Source organism: Pristiophorus japonicus, chromosome 9 (genome assembly GCF_044704955.1).
Source record: "Pristiophorus japonicus isolate sPriJap1 chromosome 9, sPriJap1.hap1, whole genome shotgun sequence".
Taxonomy (NCBI): domain Eukaryota; kingdom Metazoa; phylum Chordata; class Chondrichthyes; family Pristiophoridae; genus Pristiophorus; species Pristiophorus japonicus.
Window position 1 is genome coordinate 164,468,761 of NC_091985.1, and position 21,535 is coordinate 164,490,295.

At 49.4% G+C, this 21,535-nt stretch overlaps 1 protein-coding gene across 1 annotated transcript in view; it reads left to right on the top strand.

Annotated features, from left to right (window-relative positions):
* LOC139273960 (synapse differentiation-inducing gene protein 1-like) overlaps nucleotides 1–21,306 on the top strand; it is a 45,850-nt gene extending 24,544 nt beyond the window's left edge. The window contains 1 exon segment of the mRNA XM_070891033.1: nucleotides 20,916–21,306. Within this exon segment, the coding sequence (XP_070747134.1) occupies nucleotides 20,916–21,074 (159 nt within the window). The 3' untranslated portion in view covers nucleotides 21,075–21,306.
* Nucleotides 21,307–21,535: the final 229 nt, after the last annotated feature.

Here is a 21,535-nt window from a genome sequence, read left to right on the forward strand (position 1 = left end):
CTCCGCTGTCAGCTTTAAATTACATTGGAGAGTTGGGAGCAAACAAGAGGGGCCATGCTAACCTCAGTCATTCCACAAGGAACTGCTTGAAATAAAATGCACTTTATACAGACAGCAATGTTACAAAAAGAAACGGTGCATGGCAGGGCAGCGTATTATCAGGCCAGAAATGAAAAAAAAACCCCAACAGAATCAAAAGGCTGGATTTCATTATCGTTGTGATTCTTGCTGAAAAAACTCATCATCATAGGCAGTCCCTCGGAATCGAGGAAGACTTGCTTCAGCTCCCAAAGTGAGTTCTCTGGTGGCTGAACAGTCCGATACGAGAGCCACCGACCCTGTTACAGGTGGGACAGACATTGCATACTGGAAAAACTAGAGCCAGATTGTTGATGCAGTCATGACTTTTGAACGAAGTTTCAGTCCAAATATCGCCACATCAGGGAGTGTGATAGCTACTCTGATGCCATGTGATCTTAGGGGAAATGGAAAGTGTTGTGTATCTGTAAAGCATGCACTCCCATGTTCCGTCACCAGGGAGCTCATCCCCTGAAGTCCCAAGGGATCCCAGCATCCCTTGGGAGCACTGTATATAAGCCGGCCCCGAAGGCCTGTTCCTCACTCAGGAGTGTCTTAATAAAGACTGAGGTCACTGTTACTTTAACCTCCCTGTGTGCAGTCTCATCTGTGTTAGGAACACAATAGAAAGAACTTACATTTATAAAGCACCTTTCCCAACCTCAGGATGTCCAAAAGCGCCTGACAACCAATGAAGTACTTTTTTTTAAGTGTACTCACTGTTGTAATGTAGGAAGCGCACTGACCATTGAAGCACTGACCACACTTGATCAGCTCCGCTGGGCAGGCCACATTGTTCGCATGCCAGACACGAGACTCCCAAAGCAAGCGCTCAACTCGGAACTCCTTCATGGCAAACGAGCCAAAGGCGGTCAGAGGAAACGTTACAAGGACACCCTCAAAGCCTCCCTGATAAAGTGCAACATTCCCACTGACACCTAGGAGTCCCTGGCCAAAGACCGCCCTAAGTGGAGGAAGTACATCCGGGAGGGCGCTGAGCACCTAGAGTCTCATCGCCGAGAGCATGCAGAAATCAAGCGCAGGCAGCGGAAAGAGCGTGCGGCAAATCTGTCCCACCCACCCCTTCCCTCAACGACTATCTGTCCCACCTGTGACAGAGACTGTGGTTCTCGTATTGGACTATTCAGCCACCTAAGGACTCATGTTAAGAGTGGAAGCAAGTCTTCCTCGATTCCGAGGGACTGCCTATGATGATGAGGAAGCAGAGCAGCCAATTTGCGCACAGCAAGCTCCCACAAACAGCAATGAGATAATAACCAGATCATTTTTTTTTAGTCATGTTGGTAGAGGGATAAATGGTGGCCTGGAGATCGGGGATAACTCCCCTGCTGTTCTTCGAATAGTGCCATGAGAGGGCAGATGGGGCCTTCAAGTGTGTTCTTATACTTCCAGTACTTGCATAGTATTGACAGCACAGAAACCGGCCACTCGGCCCAACAATTCCATGCCAGTATCATTGACTGTGAAGCACTTTGAAACGTCCTGAGGTTGTGAAAGGTGCTATATAAATGCAAGTTTGTTCATTCTTTCTTTGTAAGTATCCTGTTTGCCCAAAGCAGTCAACCCAACATCTTCACTGGGCCATTCCAAATATCTCCTCCCTTCCACTGTCAATCGGCCGATCTAAGTTACTGGGAAACCTGTTCCTGTTTAATACTCATCATCATCATAGGCGGTCCCTCGAACGAGGATGACTTGCTTCCACAAGAGTTCACAGATGTGTCAATGAAGGACCCGATGTCCCTGTCCTGAACTCCAATTGAGGGGGTGGAAGATGCCTGTGCGTGGATTTTTTTAACGTGTGATGACCATTGCACAACAGCCACCACACGGGCTCGACAGAGCTAGGTCTTGGTCCAGTGTCAAGGATTAACCAGGACGACTGGAGACCTGCTCTGCTGCACGGACCGAGTGCGCACACATATCGCAGTGTGGGCTGGCCCGTGCTGGCCCGTGCTGGCCCGTGCTGCCCCTGGGCCCTTGGCTCTTCTGGGCCCCGTACCCTCATTCGCCGCACCTTCACCCACGATGTTCCAGGGCCCGGCGCTCCAGCTCTATTTATAGCCCCGACCTGCGGGGGTGTTCTCACACAGGTCGGGGCGGCCCACGATGTTCCAGGGCCCAGCGTTCCAGCTCTATTTATAGCCCTGACCTGCGGGGGTGTTCTCACACAGGTCGGGGCACCCACGATGGTTAATATCCAACACCCTATTGGGATCACTAACTGGGTGCAGTTGAGCTGAAGTGCAACCAAATGTTATTGCCCCAAAAATGATGTGCGGGCCTACTGCTTGGCACCTGGTGCTTCCACTGGGACCTCTAAAACAGTAGCACTGCTCTCCTCCATTTGGGAAAAAAAATTCTTTGTTTCATTATCTCTGTTTTACCAGAAATAATCTATCTCTCCTTTAAGGTGGTGCAACAGGACCTATCTACCCAGCCCAGATAGGGAGCTCCCATTGGGAGGAGTTTGCCATACCAGGAGGTCACTGAAAATGCTGCTAATAGACAGGCTTCAGACAGATCAATAGGTTTCAGGCCTTGTCCTTTCCAACAGGCATGAACAACAACAACAACAACTTGTATTTATATAGTGCCTTTAATGTAATAAAACATCCCAAGGCGCTTCACAAGAGTGTTATGAGACACAAAAAGATTATTTGACACCAAGCCACAAAAGAAGAAATTACAGCAGATGACCAAAGAACTTGGTCAAAGAGGTAGGTTTTAAAAGGAGGAACGAGAGGTAGAGAGGTGGGAACGTTTAGGGAGGGAGTTCCAGAGTTTGGGGCCCAGGCAGCTGAAGGCACAACCACCGATGGTTGAGCGATTATTTTCAAGGATTGCTCAAGAGGGCAGAATTTGAGGAGCGCAGACAAGGGTGAGAATTTTGAAAACGAGGCGTTGTTTAACCGGGAGCCAATGCAGGTCAGCGAGCACAGGGGGTGATGGGTGAGCGGGACTTGGTGCGAGTTTTGGATGACCTCACATTTACGTAGGGTATAATGTGGGAGGTCAGCGTTGAAATAGTCAAGTCTAGAGGTATCAAAGGTATGGATGACATAACGAACCCTCCCCAGTGATGTCACTGAATCAGCAACAAATTACATTTACATGTCTAAAATATTTTGTGATTTTAATTCTTTCCAAGGCACACATAAGTATTAAATGACTTTGTGCTTTCCTCCAGTATCGAGTGGCTGTTTTTCTCTGAGGGACTCCAAAACTAGGGGTCATAAATATAAGATCTATCTGATCTAATAAGGAATTCAGGAGAAACGTCTTTAAGCAGAGAGCGGTGAGAATGTGGAACTCGCTGCCACAGGGAGTGGTTGAGGCTAATAGCCTGCATGTATTTAAGGGGAGGCTGGATAAGTACTTGAGGGAGAAAGGTTTGGAAGGTTATGCTGATAGGGTGAGATGAATTAGGATAGGATGAGGCTCGTGTGGAGCATAAACACCAGAATAGACCATTTGTGCCGAATGGTCGGTTTCTGTGCTGTATATTCTATGCAATTTAATATATAGCACCTTTAATGTAGTAAAATGACCCAAGGTACTTCACAGGAGTGTAATAAGATAAAAAAAATTGACACTGAGATAAAGAAGGAGATGTTGGGACAGTTGACCAAAAGCTTACTCAAAGAAGTAGGCTTTAAGAAGCGGGCAGCGGAAGGAGCATGCGGTAAACCTGTCCCACCCACCCCCTCCCTCAACCACTGTCTGTCCCACCTGTGACAGGGACTGTGGTTCTCGTATTGGACTGTTCAGCCACTAAGGACTCATTTTTAAGAGTGGAAGCAAGTCTTCCTCGATTCCGAGGGACTGTCTATGATGATAGGAGGAAAAGAAAGACATGCATTTATATAGCGCCTTTGACGACCACCAGACCTCTCAAAGCGCTTTACAGCCAATGAAGTACTTTTGGAGTGTAGTCACTGTTGTAATGTGGGAATCGCGGCAGCCAATTTGCGCACAGCAGGCTCCCACAAACAGCAATGTGATAATGACCAGATAATCTGCTTTTTTATTATGTTGTTTGAGGGATAAATATTGGCCAGGACACCGGGGATAACTGGGGAGGTGCAGAGTGATTTAGGGAGGGAATTTTAGAACTTAGTGCTGAGGCAGCTGAAGGCACGGCCGCCAATGGTAGGGTGAAGAAACTGAAGGATAGACAAGAGGCCAGATTTGGAGGAATGCAGAAATCTCAGGAGGTGGTGAGCTGGAGGAGGCTACAGGAGGGGAGAGACCATGAAAGGATTTGAACGTGAGCTTTGCCATGCTGAGAGTGCACTGCTGTTCTCTGACACAGCAAGACGGAGCTGAGTGTGGAGGCTCAGACTAACTGACCATGAGTAAGGTGAACTGTTGTGTATGTATAACATAAGTATACTCCCTGTACACTCAATGTACAGTTACACAAGACTAATGGATGTACCTTCACACTGTATACACTATGCCTGTACCACCAGAGGGTGCAACTGGTGGAGACCTAGGGGTCACCTGTACACTGCAGGTAACCAGGTATAAAAGGGAGCTCACTTTACTGTACCCTCACTCAGGAGCGGTAATAAATGGACTAAGGTCACCACAGTTCAAGTACAATACCTTACCTCGTGGAGACATTACTAGAGTGCTTACAGACACAATATGAACAATGACAGCAAGGTGACCATTTGAAATTATCCACCTGCTGAAGATAGAGTGGCCCCCGTGATTATTTCTCTGCGTGTATAATTGAAGAAAAAACAATATTTAACTAAACTATAACTGGTTTGCAATGACAGTTTAGTTAAAAAAAAACTATTCTTTAACTTTGCATACAAAAAGGAAAGGCTTGCACTGATATATCGTCTTTCATGGCCGCAGGACCTCCCAAAGCACTTTACAGCCAATTAAGTAGTTTTTTTTTGAAGTGTAGACACAGTTGTAATGTGGGAAACGCAGCAGCCAATTTGTGCACAGCAAGCTCCCATAAACAGCAATGAAATAATGACCAGATAATCTGTTTTAGTGATGCAGTTTGAGAGATGAATTTTGGCCAGGACACACATCACAAAGGAATATTAACCACTGGAAGCTTTACCTTTGCTCGTCACTTATGAGAACTTTGCTTGTCCTCCCATTGGTCAGTTTGCGATAGGGCAGTCACAACATCCACCAATGTGGAACCCATTGTTAACCGGCCATTAGAGCCACACAGGGTGATTTGGAGGCAGAAAACTATTCATTCATTGGCTTACCTCAGGACTGAGGAACGGCCTTTAGACATACGGACAGACTTGAAGCATCGACTTCCGTTGCAGCTACTGCCTGACCTCCTGCATCTTTCCAGCTTTACCTGTGTCTTTGTCTCGGGATTTGGGGCATCTGCTGCATTTCGCTTTTTTGGCCAATGTTGTGTGTATAAAACGGCGATGCGTTCCGACAACCGGATAGCTCCACGTGAAGCAGCGATTTCAGAGTACAACAGATTAAGCTACCCGATATTAATGTGGGGGAGCTGTGGAGTGTAGGTAATATTCAGACTCTCAGCAGAGACTCTCATTAAAGATAATTGTAAAGTTCCTGTTAGAAAGCAATTGGAGCTTAGCTAGATTGTCTGCAGTGTTGTGGGATGTGCACTCTGACATGTTCTTCATTGTAACACGGCTCCCGAGGCTTACAATAACGGTAGAGAGCACTGTAAAATTCAGACAGATATTAAATTACAATCCAGGGACCACAGAGGAAATAACTTCCTGCTTGGGTTGGGCCCGCGAGGCTCCACGGCAATAGTTTTGCGAATTGCCTTCACGCAGCCCTGGATGGAAAGGTTTCAGATCTGTAATATTAGTTGGCTCTCAGCTGGCCGGGGAGGTCCGCGTGCTCCTTCGCGCAGTGTTCTGCCGTCGGTCCCCCGTGAGGAATCTGAGCGGACCGGTCAAATTCAACAGATTCCAGCCTTGATTCCGAGAGGGAGAAGGTGGCGGACGTTGCAGTTTGATCACGGGCCGGAGTTTGCGGTGAACCGGCAGAAAGTGACGAACACTTGGCCTTTTCCGCGGTAATAACGCTGTTCAATACCCCATTAAATGTTAGACCTACGTGGATGAGGTGTAACTGGGGTTTTAACAGTGTATTGACCACTAAACATACGTTATGGCCCTGAAAAGCTAATTTTAATTTTGCGGAGTGGCAAATTTCTCCATTATGATAAAAATTACAATGTTTAATACATTTAAAAAAACAACATTTTGTTCATAATATTTCAGGTCCTACCTTATCCCCATGTGAGAGTATCTATGTTTCGCGCTCTGCAACATTTTTAAAAAGTCCGGATAAAAGCAGCTTCTCATTTCCTGGCTCCCTGTCTGTGAGAATTCTGCAATGTGATTGGCTGCTGAGACAGCTTGCTGACATCCCAGCAGATCCCACCGCACGGCGCTGAAATCACTTGAACATCGAGAAAGGGAGACTTCTCACCACAGAGACTGCGCGATCTCTGCGGGCAGCTTTGCTCGGGGCCTTTGCTTCACCGCCGACCGCAAACTTTGTATTCACTATTGACCATTTGGTAGGAAGCCTATTGCAGACAGTGGACCAGTGGTTGGAAGACTCTGGGCTGGATTTTTGGTCTTTTGCCGCCTTCATTAGCACCCCAGAGGGGGCAGCAATGGCGGTAAGCACTTCCGGGCGGGCGGGCCAGCTTCCAGCACCCTGCCGGGAAATTCGGTGCCGGTTTGGAGGGGGCGCGGAGCATTACCGCCCGGGAGAGGCGAGCCGGTGTGCAACGCCCCTGGTTGCGACACCGTCTCGATTTTTGGCTGCTGCCCGACCCGTGGCGCTCCGTAGCGCGCCCTGCTGGGACCGCCTGTGACAGCGGGAGTTCCGGGCTGTAGCGGCTACAGTGAGGTAAGTAATATCCGCCTCAGGAAAATGTGATTGATTCTTTTTTTTCGCGATTTGTGTTGTGGTGGCGTGGGCTATGTTTATTGTGGGTTTTTTTCAGGTTTTTTTTTCCCCTGAGCCTCGCTTAGGGAGCTCCCAGGCCGGCTGTTTAGCTCGGAATATTCGCTTGCTCAGCAACACCTCCTTTAGCGCTCCGCCCCACAATCAGGGCCGAGCTCCAAGTGCAAGCTTTTCCGCCCCGCCGCCATTACCCACCCTGAAAATCCAGCCACGTGTCTTTGTGATGAGCCAGCCACGAACACCCAGCTCAAATTATTAGCACGTTGCACGTCGGTAAAATGCCTCTGCTTTCTAAATCGCTTCCTTGTGTCAGCAATCACTGCATTTCTAAAGTACTTCATTGACTGTAAACTATTTGGGATGTCCTGAGGTTGTGAAAGGTGCTTTATAAATGCAAACCTTTCTTGCTATTCATTCAGTTTAACAAGAACTTACACTTATATGCTTGAAGGCAAGAACATAAAGAACGGCACCCACCATTGATGGGGGAAATTACGTTACGGGTACCTAGTACGTGATGGCTTGATAGCGGGCAACTGGAACTTGGGTCCCATTCTCCTGGGCCCCTTCTCCCCACAAGGGTGTTAGAACCTGCTTTCTCCAACACTGCCAGATCACATCAACCTCCCATGCTCCAAGACTCCTTCCCAAGCCGCTGGACCTCAAGATCTCCCACCTCAGACTTCCCCACAGCACCCCTAGACCCTGCGGCACTCCTTCTCAGCAGCCGAAAACCCCCGACACTGTACCAGTGCTCCCAATCCCATAATGGCTTGCAGACTTTGGGAGCCCACCTCAAAGTACTGCTGAATCCTGAGATGCTGACCCCTTACAGCCAGTGCTCACCCCACACCATGAGAGATCCACACGCATGACTGTGTATATATATCTCTACTTGAGACTTTACACATGGCCTATCTGTTACACGGAAATTATTCAACGCACTTATCGCTCACTTTAAATCTGACAGCAATTCACCAGGTGCACTTGCAGAATCTTGATGTATTGACATTGCCAGGTATCACCGGAGCTTGTGTGCAGAAATATAAAACAAACGAGACAAAAACACAAAGTCCATCTGTTAAGTCAGCTAGCCTTTAGGGCAACAGTCCAATTGAATCCCATCTGTTTTGTGCTCACAGCAAATCTTCAATTCACTCCCTTTGATGGTGGCACAAATTGCAAATGGAAAGTTGCCCTTTCTCCCCCATTGGCCTCAGGACTATCGGGTTACGGCAGATGCCTTCACTCACCATTTGCTTCCCTGGTCTCCTTCCCTCCCGTGTGAGCAATGGATCAATGGTAGCACCCTCACTTTTGAGCCAGATTCCCACTCCAGAGACTTGAGCACAAAACCTAGGCTGACACTCCCAGTGCAGTGCTGAGGGAGTGCTGCACTTTCGGAGGTGCCATCTTTCAAATGAGACCTTAACTCGAGGCCCTGTCTGCCCTCTCCGGTGGCTATAAAAGGATCTGTGGTACGAGGAGAAACTTCTTCACTCAGAGAGTTGTTAACCTGTGGAATTCCCTACCGCAGAGAGTTGTTGATGCTAGTTTGTTAGATATATTCAAGAGGGAGTTAGATATGCTCTTACGGCTAAAGGGATCAAGGGGTATGGAGAAAAATCAGGAAGGGGGTACTGAGGTGAATGATCAGCCATGATAATTATTGAATGGTGGTGCAGGCTCGAAGGGCCGAATGGCCTACTCCTGCACCTATTTTCTATGTTTCTATTTTGCAGGGGAGTTATCCCCATTGTCCTGGCCAATATTTATCCCTCAACCAACACGACTATAATGTTCAATAAATAAAATACAATGCCAGCCACAGTTTCTTAATCAGGTAAAACAAATCAACTGTCTTGGGAAAAGACCACACACGTTTAAATGTGCACTTCTTCATTATCTCGTGAATTATTTTACATGTCAGTTGCTTAGAAACCTACTTGGTTGCTAAGAAACCCTTCATGTTTTAATTTATCATCAGCAGTGTTCTGAACAGTGGCATGGCCATTTGTTGAAGAATTGTAAAATTGAGTACTTGGCCCTCCGCTCGCGATTAATATCTTGCGTGTAGTCAGAATAAAGAGAATAAATCACCAGAGCAACTGCCAAATTCTTCTCATTTCTTTCTGTAAGTGAAGCGCTTTCTGAGACAAATTAATCAAAGATATTAAAGTCTCCACCGTGCATGCTGTCACCACTTATGCAAGTTACTTAGTAACTAGGCCAAGGCCTTCTCGCACATGGGACTCGATTTACACTGGTGTTAACAGGTCGGTAATGACCTCAACATGGGGTCAGCACTAACACCAACCCCACTAACACCGGCCATGTGGCCCGCTCCATATTGAAAAGGAACCTACTGTCAAGTGTCCAAAATGCCCAGCTGTTGCAGACAATAGAACCCTTTTAATGTGCAAATCAAGGCCCTGTGACATAAACAGAGACCCTGATTACCGTTTTAGGTCAGAACTAGTGGGAGGCTGCACCGAACAGACTATGACAATTCTACGGGCAAGAGAAGAGAAGAGGCCGTCTAGTGGTAAGTGTGCAATTGATGTTGTGGGCTCCGGAGCTGCTGGAGTACACCTCTGGGGCCCACAAACATAATCTGGGCTGCTGCGACCCCGTACCCCCTTGCCTCTACCCTCTGTGATCGCGACCTTTCCACCCCCTCTCCCCCACAACCTGCATTGCTCGGGCCCAATCGTCAGCTCTGTACCGGATGGCCTGTTATATACCTTGCTCACCAATCATTCCTTCGACTGCTGTGGTGGGATTTAGCACTTTGCCCTTTATTTAGGTAGCCAGGCATGGCCCAATAGGTAGCAATCTCACCTTTCATGGACTCAGGATGTTCCAAAGCGTTTTACAGCCAGTGAAGTACCTTCGCAGTGTAGTCACTGCTGTAATGTAGCCAAAGTGCCAGCCAATTTGCGCACAGCAAGCTCCCGCCAAAGCAATGTGATAATGACCAGGTAATCTTTTTTCTTTAAAGTAATGTTGGTTCAGAGATACATACTGGCCAGCACACTGTGGTGAACTCCCCTTCTCTTTGAAATAGTGCCCTGGGATATTTTATGATCATCTATAAACAGAGCTAAGCGATCCCACAACCAACGGATCAGATCAAAGCTCTGCAGACTTGCCACATCCAGTCATGAATGGTGGTGGACAATTAAACAACTAACGGGAGGGGGATGCTCCAGGAATATCCCCATCCTCAATGATGGTGGAGCCCAGCACATAAGTGCAAAAGACAAGGCTGAAACGTTTACAACCATTTTCACCCCAATATGCTGAGTGTATGATCCATATCGGCCTCATCCTGAGGTCCCCACCAACACAGAAGCCAGTCTTCAGCCAATTCAATTCACTCCACATGATATCAAGAAACGGCTGAGCGCACTGGATACAGCAAAGGCTACGGGCCCTGACAATATCCCGGCTGTTGTGCTGAAGACTTGGTGCTTCAGAACTAACCACGTCTCTAGCCAAGCTGTTCCAGTACAGCTACAGCAATGACATTTACCCGACAATGTGGAAAACTGCCCAGGTATGTCCTGTCCACAAAAAGCAGGACAAATACAATCCGGCCAATTACCGCCCCATCAGTCTACTCTCAATCATCAGTAACGTGGGAATCAGGGGAAAACTCTCCACTGGCTGGAGTCATACCTCGCACAAAGGAAGATGGTTGTGGTTGTTAGAGGCCAATCATCTCAGTCCCAGGACATCGCTGCAGGAGTTCCTCAGGGCAGTGTCCTAGGCCCAACCATCTTCAGCTGCTTCATCAATGACCTTTCCTCCATCATAAGGTCAGAAATGGGGATGTTCGCTGATGATTGCACAGTGTTCAGTTCCATTCGCAACCCCTCAGATAATGAAGCTGTCCGTGCCCACATGCAGCAAGACCTGGACAATATTCAGGCTTGGGCTGATAAGTGGCAAGTAACATTCGCGCCACACAAGTGCCAGGCAATGACTATCTCCAACAAGCGAGAGTCTAACCACCGCCCCTTGACATTCAACGGCATTACCATCGCCGACTGCCCCACCATCAACATTCTGGGGGTCACCATTGACCAGAAACTTAACTGGATCAGTGGCATAAATACTGTGGCTACAAGAGCAGATCAGAGGCTGGGTATTCTGCGGCGAGTGTCTCACCTCCTGACTCCCCAAACCCTTTCCACCATCTACAAGGCACAAGTCAGGAGTGTGATGGAACACTCTCCACTTGCCTGGATGAGTGCAGCTCCAACAACACTCAAGAAACTCGACACCATCCAGGACAAAGCAGCCCGCTTGATTGGCATCTCATCCATCACCTTAAACATTCACTCCCTCCACCATCGACGCACCATGGCTGCAGTGTGTACCGTCTACAAGCTGCACTGCAGAAACTCGCCAAGGCTTCTTTGACAGCACCTCCCAAACCTGTGACCTCTACCGCCTAGAAGGACAAGGGCTGCAGGCGCATGGGAACACCACCACCTCCACGTTCCCCTCCCAAGTCACACACCATCCTGACTTGGAAATATATCGCCGTTCCTTCATCGTCGCTGGGTCAAAATCCTGGCACTCCCTCCCTAACAGCACTGTGGGAGCACCTTCACCACACGGATTGCAACGGTTCAGGAAGATGCTCACTACCATCTTCTCAAGGACAATTAAGGATGGGCAATAAATACTGACACTGCCAGTGATGCCCACATCCCAGAATGAAGATATAAAACAACTGGAAGAGGGTAGATGGAGCCTCGGTTTATGATTCAAAGGGCCGAAAAACCAATCAGCGGCTCTCTCTGGCACGTGCACTTTCCATTACGCCAAACAGACAGAGGACAATATCCGGCTGCGTAAACACAAAGTGCCTTTGCCTGCTACGGAAATGTTGGGAGGCGACAAATGATTAACAGTTTGATTCTAGCCAGCAGAAACAGAAAGTGAATTGAGCAGATGATACCTGACAGAGATGGATGTGACTCAATAGAGAAACGTGCCCTTCACACTATCTCACCAACCTTGGATTATGCTGAGTCTCTGCTTGAATTCAATCTTCCTCAGCTATTTGTCTGACCCAAACCACTGCGCGTGAAATATTTCTGGAATATGCAGTGACCTCCCGTCAATTAAATAGAGCAGCTGCTGCAGCGAGGTGTTGCGGAAGTGATGGAGTGTATTGTTCCACTGGCTCATAAAAAATGATTTTGTCGTTTTATTCATCAGTTACTCAACACAAAGAAGATTGTTGCGTATTATGCATAATGTGTGTGTTTATTTTGTCTTTCTGTTCTCCTGCGGAGCACTGTACTTACAGTCTTTTGTTGTCGATTTGTGCAGGTAGAAATTGCGCCCTTTTCTGGGTGTAAAACTGGCACAACGTGGTCCAATTTCAGGGCCCTGTGTCCTGCAAGGATCCCTGAAAAACGCCCAATCCGAGATTGGGGCGGTCCATTACACAGGCTGTCTAAAATGGGCCTTAAGCCCTTCACTTAGTCACACAGGGCGCAAAGCCTGTTCCAGGCCCATCTGCTAAATTGGTCCACAAAGACTCTGCTCCCAATTCTTCAGCGGCCCACTGCCAATCAAATTATCTGCTTAAAACATTGTTATGTATAGAAGAACTCCACGAGGCTGAGCACTGTGAGCTAAACTTAGTGTAGCCTTCGTCTTCTTTATTACAACTCCAGAGTGCCTAAACAACATGGCAGCCAACTTTTATACTGGCCCTGCATGTGTGTGCAGGTGACCATTAGGACTCCAACAGTCGTGCCCTCTGGTACATACATAACATCACTCCCCGCCGCCCCCCCCCCCCCAAAGTCTTCGGTACAAGTTATTTACAAGTTGAGGTGATCCGGAGCCCTTTGCTCCCTGGTTGATCGTCTAAGTTCAAACCCTGGTGTGTGTGAGTTGGTCAGACCATTGCTGCACTGCACCGTGGCTGGTCTGACCGGACTGTCAGGAACGGTGGGTTCATCCTCATGATTGACAGCGAGGACGATTGCTGGTTGGGTGTGTGTTGGTGGATCGTCGATGGTGATGTCCTCTTCAAGTCGTTCCTGGTTGTCAGTAAATCGCAATTTAGTCTGATCTAAATGCTTTCTGCACGTTTGGTCATTTACCAGTTTGATTATAAACACCCTATTCCCTTCCTTGGCCAAAACAGTGCCAGCAACCCACCTGGGACCATGACCGTAATTCAGGGCAAACACAGGGTCATTAACATCAATGTCACGTGAAACAGCCGCGGGATCGTGGTACATGTTCTGCCAGTGTCGCTGGGTTTCCACATGATCATTAAGATCCGGGTGGACTAGGGAGAGCCTGGTTTTGAGGGCTCTCTTCATTAACAATTCTGCCGGGGGAACCCCGGTGAGCGAGTGGGGTCGTGTCCGGTAACTGAGCAGAATGCGAGACAAGTAGGTCTGCAGGGAGCCATCCGTCACGCGTTTCATGCTCTGCTTGATTGTTTGGACTGCCTGTTCCGCTTGACCGTTAGACCCGGGTTTAAACGGAGCAGACCTGACGTGCTTGATGCCATTGCAGGTCTTAAACTCGTTGAATTCCGAGCTGGTGAAACACGGTCCATTGTCACTAACAGGGACGTCGGGCAAGCCATGGGTGGCGAACATGGCCCGGAGGCTTTCAATGGTGGCTGTGGACGTGCTGGATGACATGATTACGCATTCAATCCATTTGGAGTAAGCGTCCACTACTACTAAAAAAATCTTTCCTAGAAAGGGGCCGGCAAAATCTACATGGATCCACGGTTTGGAGGGCCATGACCACAGAACTCAGCGGAGCCTCCCTTAGTGCATTGCTCAGTTGCGAGCAAGTGTTGCACTGATGCACGCATGACTCCAAATCCGAATCAATGCCGGGCCACCAAACATGTGACCTGGCAATTGCCTTCATCATGACAATGCCTGGGTGGGTACTGTGTAGGTCACGTATAAATGTTTCCCTGCCTTTTTTTGACAAAATCACACGATTACCCCATAAGAGACGATCCGACTGGATGGACATTTCATCTTTGCGTCAGTGAAATGACTTAATTTCATCTTGCATTTCCCTGGGAACGGCCGACCGGCTCCCATTTAGGACACAACTCTTTACTAATGATAGCACAGGATCCTGGCTGGTCCAGGTCCTGATCTGGCGAGCTGTGACGGGTGACCCCTTGCTCTCAAAAGCACCCATGACCAGCAGCAAGTCTGCGGGCTGCGCCATTTCAACCCCGGTAGTGGGTAATGGTAGCCGGCTGAGAGCATCGGCACAGTTCTCCGTGCCTGGTCTGTGGCGGATAACATAGTCATAGGCGGACAATGTTAGTGCCCATCTTTGGATGCGGGATGCAGCATTGGTGTTTATACCTTTGCTCACTGAAAACAGTGAAATGAGCGGCTTGTGGTCAGTTTCAAGCTCAAACCGAAGTCCAAATAGGTATTGGTGCATTTTCTTAACCCCATATACACATGCTAATGCCTCTTTCTCGATCATACTGTAGGCTCTCTCAGTCTTAATCAGACTTCTTAGACGCGTATGCAACCGGTTGGAGGTTGCCCGACACATTGGCTTGCTATCACACACAGCCGACCCTGTACGATGAGGCGTCACAAGCTAGCACTGAACGTTTACATGGGTCATAGTGTGTAAGTAACTTATTTGAACATAGCAGGCTCCTGGCCTTCTCAAAGGCTGTGTCTTTAGATTTGCCCCAAACCCAGTCGTCACCCTTACGTAGCAACATGTGTAAAGGGCTCTACCAACATGCTCAACCCGGGTAGACAGTTATCGAAATAGTTGAGGAGTCCCAGGAACGAACACAGTTCCATCACATTCTATGGTCTGGGTGCACTCTTGATGGCCTCTGTCTTTGAGTCCGTGGGCCTGATGCCGTCTGCTGCAATCTTTCTCCCCAAAAATTCGACTTCTGGCGCCAGGAAAACACACTTGGAGTGTTTCAGCCTGAGTCCCACTCTGTCTAGGCAACTTAGAGCCTCTTCCAGGTTGTGTAGGTGCTCGATGGTGTCACGACCAGTGATCAGGATGTCGTCTTGAAACACAATGGTGCGCGGAACAGATTTCAGCAAACTCTCCATTTTCCTCTGGAAAATGGCTACAGCCAAGCGAATCCCAAAAGGGCACCTGTGGTATATAAACAGCCCTTTGTGTGTGTTGATTCACGTCAGTCTTTTAGGAGATTCAGCCAGCTCCTGTGTCATGTAGGCGGAGGTTAGGTCCAACTTGGTGAACGACTTCCCCCCCGCTAATGTTGCGAACAGGTCATCCACCTTGGGTAGCGGGTACTGGTCCTGTAACGAGACTCAGTTAATCGTTATCTTGTAGTCTCCACAGATTCTGACCGTGCCATCGCTTTTCAACACCAGAACAATTGGAGTGGCCCACTCGTTGAACTCGACTGGCGATATGATTCCTTCACGTTGGAGTCTGTCCAGTTCGATCTCGACTTTCTCCCTCATCATGTACGGGACAGCCCGAGCCTTGTGATGGACGGGCTGTGCATCAGGGCCTAGATGGATCTGTACCTTGATGCCTGTGAAGTTGCCGATGCCTGGTTCGAATATCGAGGGAAACTTGCTCAGCACTTGAGCACACGAGGCGTCATCCACTGAAGATAGTGCTTTGATGTTGTTCCAATTCCATCTAATCTTTTCTAGCCAGCTTCTGTGGAACAGCGTTGGACCATTGCCTGGAACAATCCAGGCAATAGGTCATGCACAGCTCTATCATACGATACCTTCACTGTCGCACTTCCAATGACTGGTATGAGCTCTTTATGTAGGTACGCAGCTTTGCATTAATCAGGCTCAGTTTGGGCCTTTGTGCTTTATTGCCTCACAGTTTCTTGAAAGCCTTCTGGCTCATTATTGACTGACTCGCACCCGTGTCCAACTCCATGGATACTGGAACTCCATTTCATTTGACTTTCAGCATTATAGGAGGGCTCTTGGTGGTGAAGGTATGTACCCCATACACTTCTTCCTCGGGTTGAGTTACTTGTGCTGCGTGATCCGCGCTGGATCGATCATCCTCTGCAAAGTGGTGTGTCGCAGCATGTTTGCACATTTGCTGGAGGTGCCCCCTTGTTGCACAGCCTTTGCACATGTAGTGCTTGACTCGACATTAATGGGCCCGATGATTAACCCCGCAGCGCCAACACGGTGGTAATGGATTCACATTCACCCCTGATGGCGGACTCTGAGTCATCACAGGTCTTGCAGCCGCAGATGTATAGGCCCTGCCATATGCAGTGCGGCATGTTAGCGATGTCATTTTATGCACAGTACTTGCCGGTGAGCTTCGATGTTGAGACGATATCTGTTTGGTGTTATCGTCCGTGGCCATGCTTGCCTGGGCGATCGCGATGGCCCTGCTCAGGTCTAGGGTTTCGGCAGCCAGTAGCTTTCGAAGAACGACCTCGTGGCTGATGCCCAGCACGAAAAAGTCCCGCAGCATTTCCCCCAAAGCAGCTTCAAAATCGCAAGGTCCCGCGAGGCGTCTCAGGTCGGTGACATAATCCGCCACGTCCTGGTCCCCAGAGCGATGGTGCGTGTAAAAACGATATCTGGCCATGAGGATACTCTTGATTCTTGATGAGGCCGTATATTTTAGGCTCACAGACGGTGAGGAGAACCGCCCTGCGCTTGACTGCGTTCGTGTCTCCTTCCAGCTCGTTGGCCACGAAGTCCTGGTCGAGATGCTCAACGAAGGCTTCCCAATCATCACCTTCTACGAATCTCTCTAATATTCCAACGGCAGCCATGGTTGCGTGAAGGTTCGTATTCTGTTACTCGTTGCCAATTGTTGTGTATAGAAGAACTCCACGAGGCTGAGCACTGTGAGCTAAACTTAGTGTGACCTTAGTCTTCTTTATTACAACTCCAGAGTGCCTAAACAACATGGCAGCCAACCTTTTATACTGGCCCTGCACGTGTGTGCAGGTGACCATTAGGACTCCAACAGTCGCGCCCTCTGGTGGCAAGTATTGCATAGTTACATACATAACAAAAATAATCATTCCTGCGGAGCCAGGATGAGCAAGAGCTCTCTTGCCGGATCCACACCCATCCTGACAGCCTATGATCACCGTTCCCCCCCGCCCCTCCCATTCTCTTCCCTTCCCAAGGACTTATTTGAGGGTCTGTGCTTCTCGGTGAAAGTGAAATCTCTTCTATTTGTTCAGATGCAGCAAGTACACTGTAAACATCCAAGGGATTCCAGCACTGAAAGGGTCAAGTACTGCAGCTTCACATTGCGGCAGTGCAGCTATATTTGTAACGTCCCTCACGCTATAAATGTGACTTATTTACATTCGAGGCCAGCTGCAAAGACCGTGCATGACTAAGTAAAACCTTCCACTGAATGTTGCCAGCTGAAGAAGTCTTTCACAACCTCAGGACGTTCCATAGTGCTTCACAGCCAATGAAGTGCTTTTTGGAGTGTAGTCACCATTTGAATGTGGGAAACGCGGCAGCCAATTTTGACACAGCAAGGCTCCACAAACAGCAATGTGGTAATGGCAAGATAGTCTGTTTTAGTGATGTTGGTTCAAGGATAAATATTGGCCAGGACACCGGGGACAACTCCCTGCTCTCCTTTGAACTACTGCCATGGGGTCTTTCACGTCCACCTGACAGGGCAGACAGAGCCACCGTTTAGCCTCTCATTCGAAAGACGGCACCTCCAACAGTGCAGCACTCATTCAGCGGATGTTAACAATACCTTGACTTGTATCCAAGACAAGCGATGCACTCACAGGTCCAACAAGCAAACCAAATGAAATGGAGTCAGGTTGCTGTTATCCATGCAGTGTCAATTGCACGTTGATGGTTCAGTGGTGCCAACAATTACTGAGGGAAATCGGATTCGGAGGGGACCTTTCTGTTGGCTCCTCGCATTCCATCGAGAGATCCGGTGAAGACATGGATAAATTGTTTTTAGTATTTGTTCTCCTGCCCCTATCCATCTCCTAAAGTCTGTGGTAAGGTTCTGCAGTGTTTTCTGGGTTCTTAAGGAGGAAATCTAATATAAGATAGTCATTAATAAATCCAATAGAGAATTCAGGAGAAACTTCTTTACCCAGAGAGTAGTGAGAATGCGGAACTCGGAGTAGTTGAAGCAAATGGTATAGATGCATTTAAGGACAAGCTAGATAGACAGGAGGAAGAAAGGATATGTTGATGGGGTTAGAGGAAGTAGGGTGGGGAGAAGTCTCGTGTGAAGCAAAAACACCGGCATAGACATGTTGGGCCGAATGGACTGTTTCTGTACTGTAAAGATCTATGTAATATACAGTGGGGGCGAAATTGCCCCACGCCCCGTTTGGAGGCAGTAACCTTGCGAGGCCGGGACATTTATTGCCCGTCCAAGAGGTTACGACCCCGCCGTGGAATTCGGCCCTTCTGCCCCTCAACGGAGGCGGAACGCTATCGAAGGCGCCCCACGTCCGTGGAGAGGTGCTCCCAGGGCGGTAGAGCGGTGCTGGGTCAAGCGGCGCACTCCGGAGACCAAAACCCCGCCGGCAACATCAGCGCTACGTGGAGCAGAGCGCCCCGCAATCCCTTGGCGGCCGGCACTGGGCCACCAGTAACGTCTTCGACCGGGCCAACAGTCCATCCATAATGGAGTGCCGGGCTGCAGGATGGCTGTTGGCCCGGTCAAGGCGAGGCCCCATGGGGTAAACAGTCGCTCCTTTAAGGGGCACACCAGCTGTTGATGTCCGCCAGCTTCACGACCCAGCTTTGCGGTGACATCGGCAGGTGTCATCCTTGCCGCCCGCAGGTCAATTTTCCCCACGGGGCGGTGAGGGATCGGCGCGGGGCGCTGAGGGATCGGCGCGGGGCGGTGAGGGATCGGCGCGGGGCGCTGAGGGATCGGCGCGGGGCGCTGAGGGATCGGCGCGGGGCGCTGAGGGATCGGCGCGGGGCGCTGAGGGATCGGCGCGGGGCGCTGAGGGATCGGAGCGGGGCGCTGAGGGATCGGCGCGGGGCGCTGAGGGATCGGCGCGGGGCGCTGAGGGATCGGCGCGGGGCGCTGAGGGATCGGCGCGGGGCGGTGAGGGATCGGCGCGGGGCGGTGAGGGATCGGCGCGGGGCGCTGAGGGATCGGCGCGGGGCGGTGAGGGATCGGCGCGGGGCGGTGAGGGATCGGCGCGGGGCGCTGAGGGATCGGCGCGGGGCGCTGAGGGATCGGCGCGGGGCGCTGAGGGATCGGCGCGGGGCGCTGAGGGATCGGCGCGGGGCGGTGAGGGATCGGCGCGCACACCAATGACATCATCGCCATGCATGCGCCAGCCCAGGGTGCAAATCACGGGGCAGGTCGCTAACGACACAATGCTCCCCAAACCTACTGGGAAATTTCCCCGGAGGTGCTGTCGACCCCTTCCCCGGCGATAACCTCGGTGCTCCCCATTAGCGCCCCACCCCCGATGGCATTAATAGGGCTATGAAAACACAATTTCGGCCCCAGTGACTGTTAGTTTGCTGGTTGCTGGTTGGGGAGATTTTTTTTTAAAAAGGTGTTTGGAGAAAACTGCAAACTAAAATTAATTTTCAACTTCTAACTGACTAGTTCACCTCCAAATTGCCTCATATCTGAATCTCTGTGGCCGAGACGTCCCTGAGTTTCTGTCATGGACAATCCCACATTGCCTGCACAAGTAATGAAGTGGTAGTGTGAGGCCCGCCTTCCGCTGTGGGTTTCATTAAAAATTATTCAAGGAACACACATATCTATATACGTAAAAAGCTCATGTCCAGAAGTATATTTGTATCCCTTCAACCAATCAGGTCCCAGAAATTTGATCAAGCACGTCTCTGGTAACACCCGTCCTTTCGTAACCTCTCAACCAATCAGATACCATTATCCCTTCAACCAATCAGATTCCAGAACCAGAGACCATTATCCCTTCAGATCCAGAAACTAAGTCTGTTTTGTCATTTCTGATTGGTCCCCCCTTTCACTGCTCCCTCGTTCCAGAGCCTGCTTCCCAGCTACATGCTCCAGATATCACATCCCAACCCTATAGCCTGACCTTGCCTCTCACAGTTTCCAATCCCTGCTCTTCCCCTCACCACACCCTGCCCCAGCTCGCTGACCAATTACAGATAAGGAAGGCCATTCAGCCCATCTTATTTCATCCATCCTGAATGACCCTGCAGTTCATTAATGGTTCAAGGGGTTCTACCACCTCTCCTCTATCCAGAAGGCCATTCCAAGTGTTGAGCATTCTCTGCGAAGAAATAACTTGTTTCCACTATCATTTTTAAATTTGCCTGTGACACCAACTCGCAATTTAATTCAAATTCCCAGCTTCCCTTCTCCATACAATTTATATTCTTACATGCCTCTATAAGATCACGCCTCAAAGGGCAGACGGGGCCTCGGATTTAATGCATCAGCTGAAATACGACACCTCCGACACTGCGGCACTCCCTCAGCACAACGCTCCAGTGTCAGCCCTAGTGCTCACGTCTCTGGAGTGGGATTTGAACCCAGCACCTTCTGACTCAGAGGCGAGAGTGCTACCCACTGAGCCACAGCTGACACAGCAATGTACATTCCTTATGTAACCCTGGATCTCGATGCTGGATACCGGCACTTGGTACCTGAAGCATTCCATTTGCCACAACTAACGTGTCTCACTTTGCAGAGTGCAACGCTCGCGATATAAAATCTTTATAAGCATGTCTAAAAGTGTAATGATGCTGTACTGATACTGTGGGATCTGCTGATAAACAGCTTTGGTTAAAATGGCAGTTTCGCCATTGAACAGTTGGCCATTTCTCATTGACTAAAACCATTTCTTTTTATTCGTTCTTCTCCAGACCAACAAGGGTGTGGCGAAGGGAGATTACCACCATGCCAGCTCCAGCTCCAGGCGGGCCTTGTTCTTGGCTGTGCTCTCCATCACCATTGGGACTGGCATTTATGTGGGCGTTGCCGTGGCACTGATAGCCTACCTATCCAAGAGCAACCATTTGTAGGACTCTGCCCTAGCCGGACACACACGGAGCTCTGAGATACGGAGGAGAGCGCAGCCTCTTGAGCCGCACGAGAGGAGTCCCAAAATCAGAAGGCCAGCTGGTGAACTCCAACGCGGCAAAATCCTCATCGGCATCCATTCTACCAATCATCGCATTGTACCGTCTGGGGAGAGCAGGCCAAGCGCTTCCCTTTCTGCACATCCCTGCTCCTGCTATCATGGAGGGCAAGCCCCCGGGCTCCAGCTGGCAATTCAATCAGCTCCACAAGGGGGAGCCTTTGCCCAAATGTAAAAACAAGGTAGAGCAATACCGTGACGAATGTAGCCGCACTAACTCCGCAAGTAATAGCAAAGCTTATGGTATCTTTGCAAACAGTTTCTGAAGATGAGGCTCTGCAAGGTATCTATTTGTTTTTTGTTCCTCTATTGATCTCCTCATAGCCCGCAGCCTGCTCCAAGGCC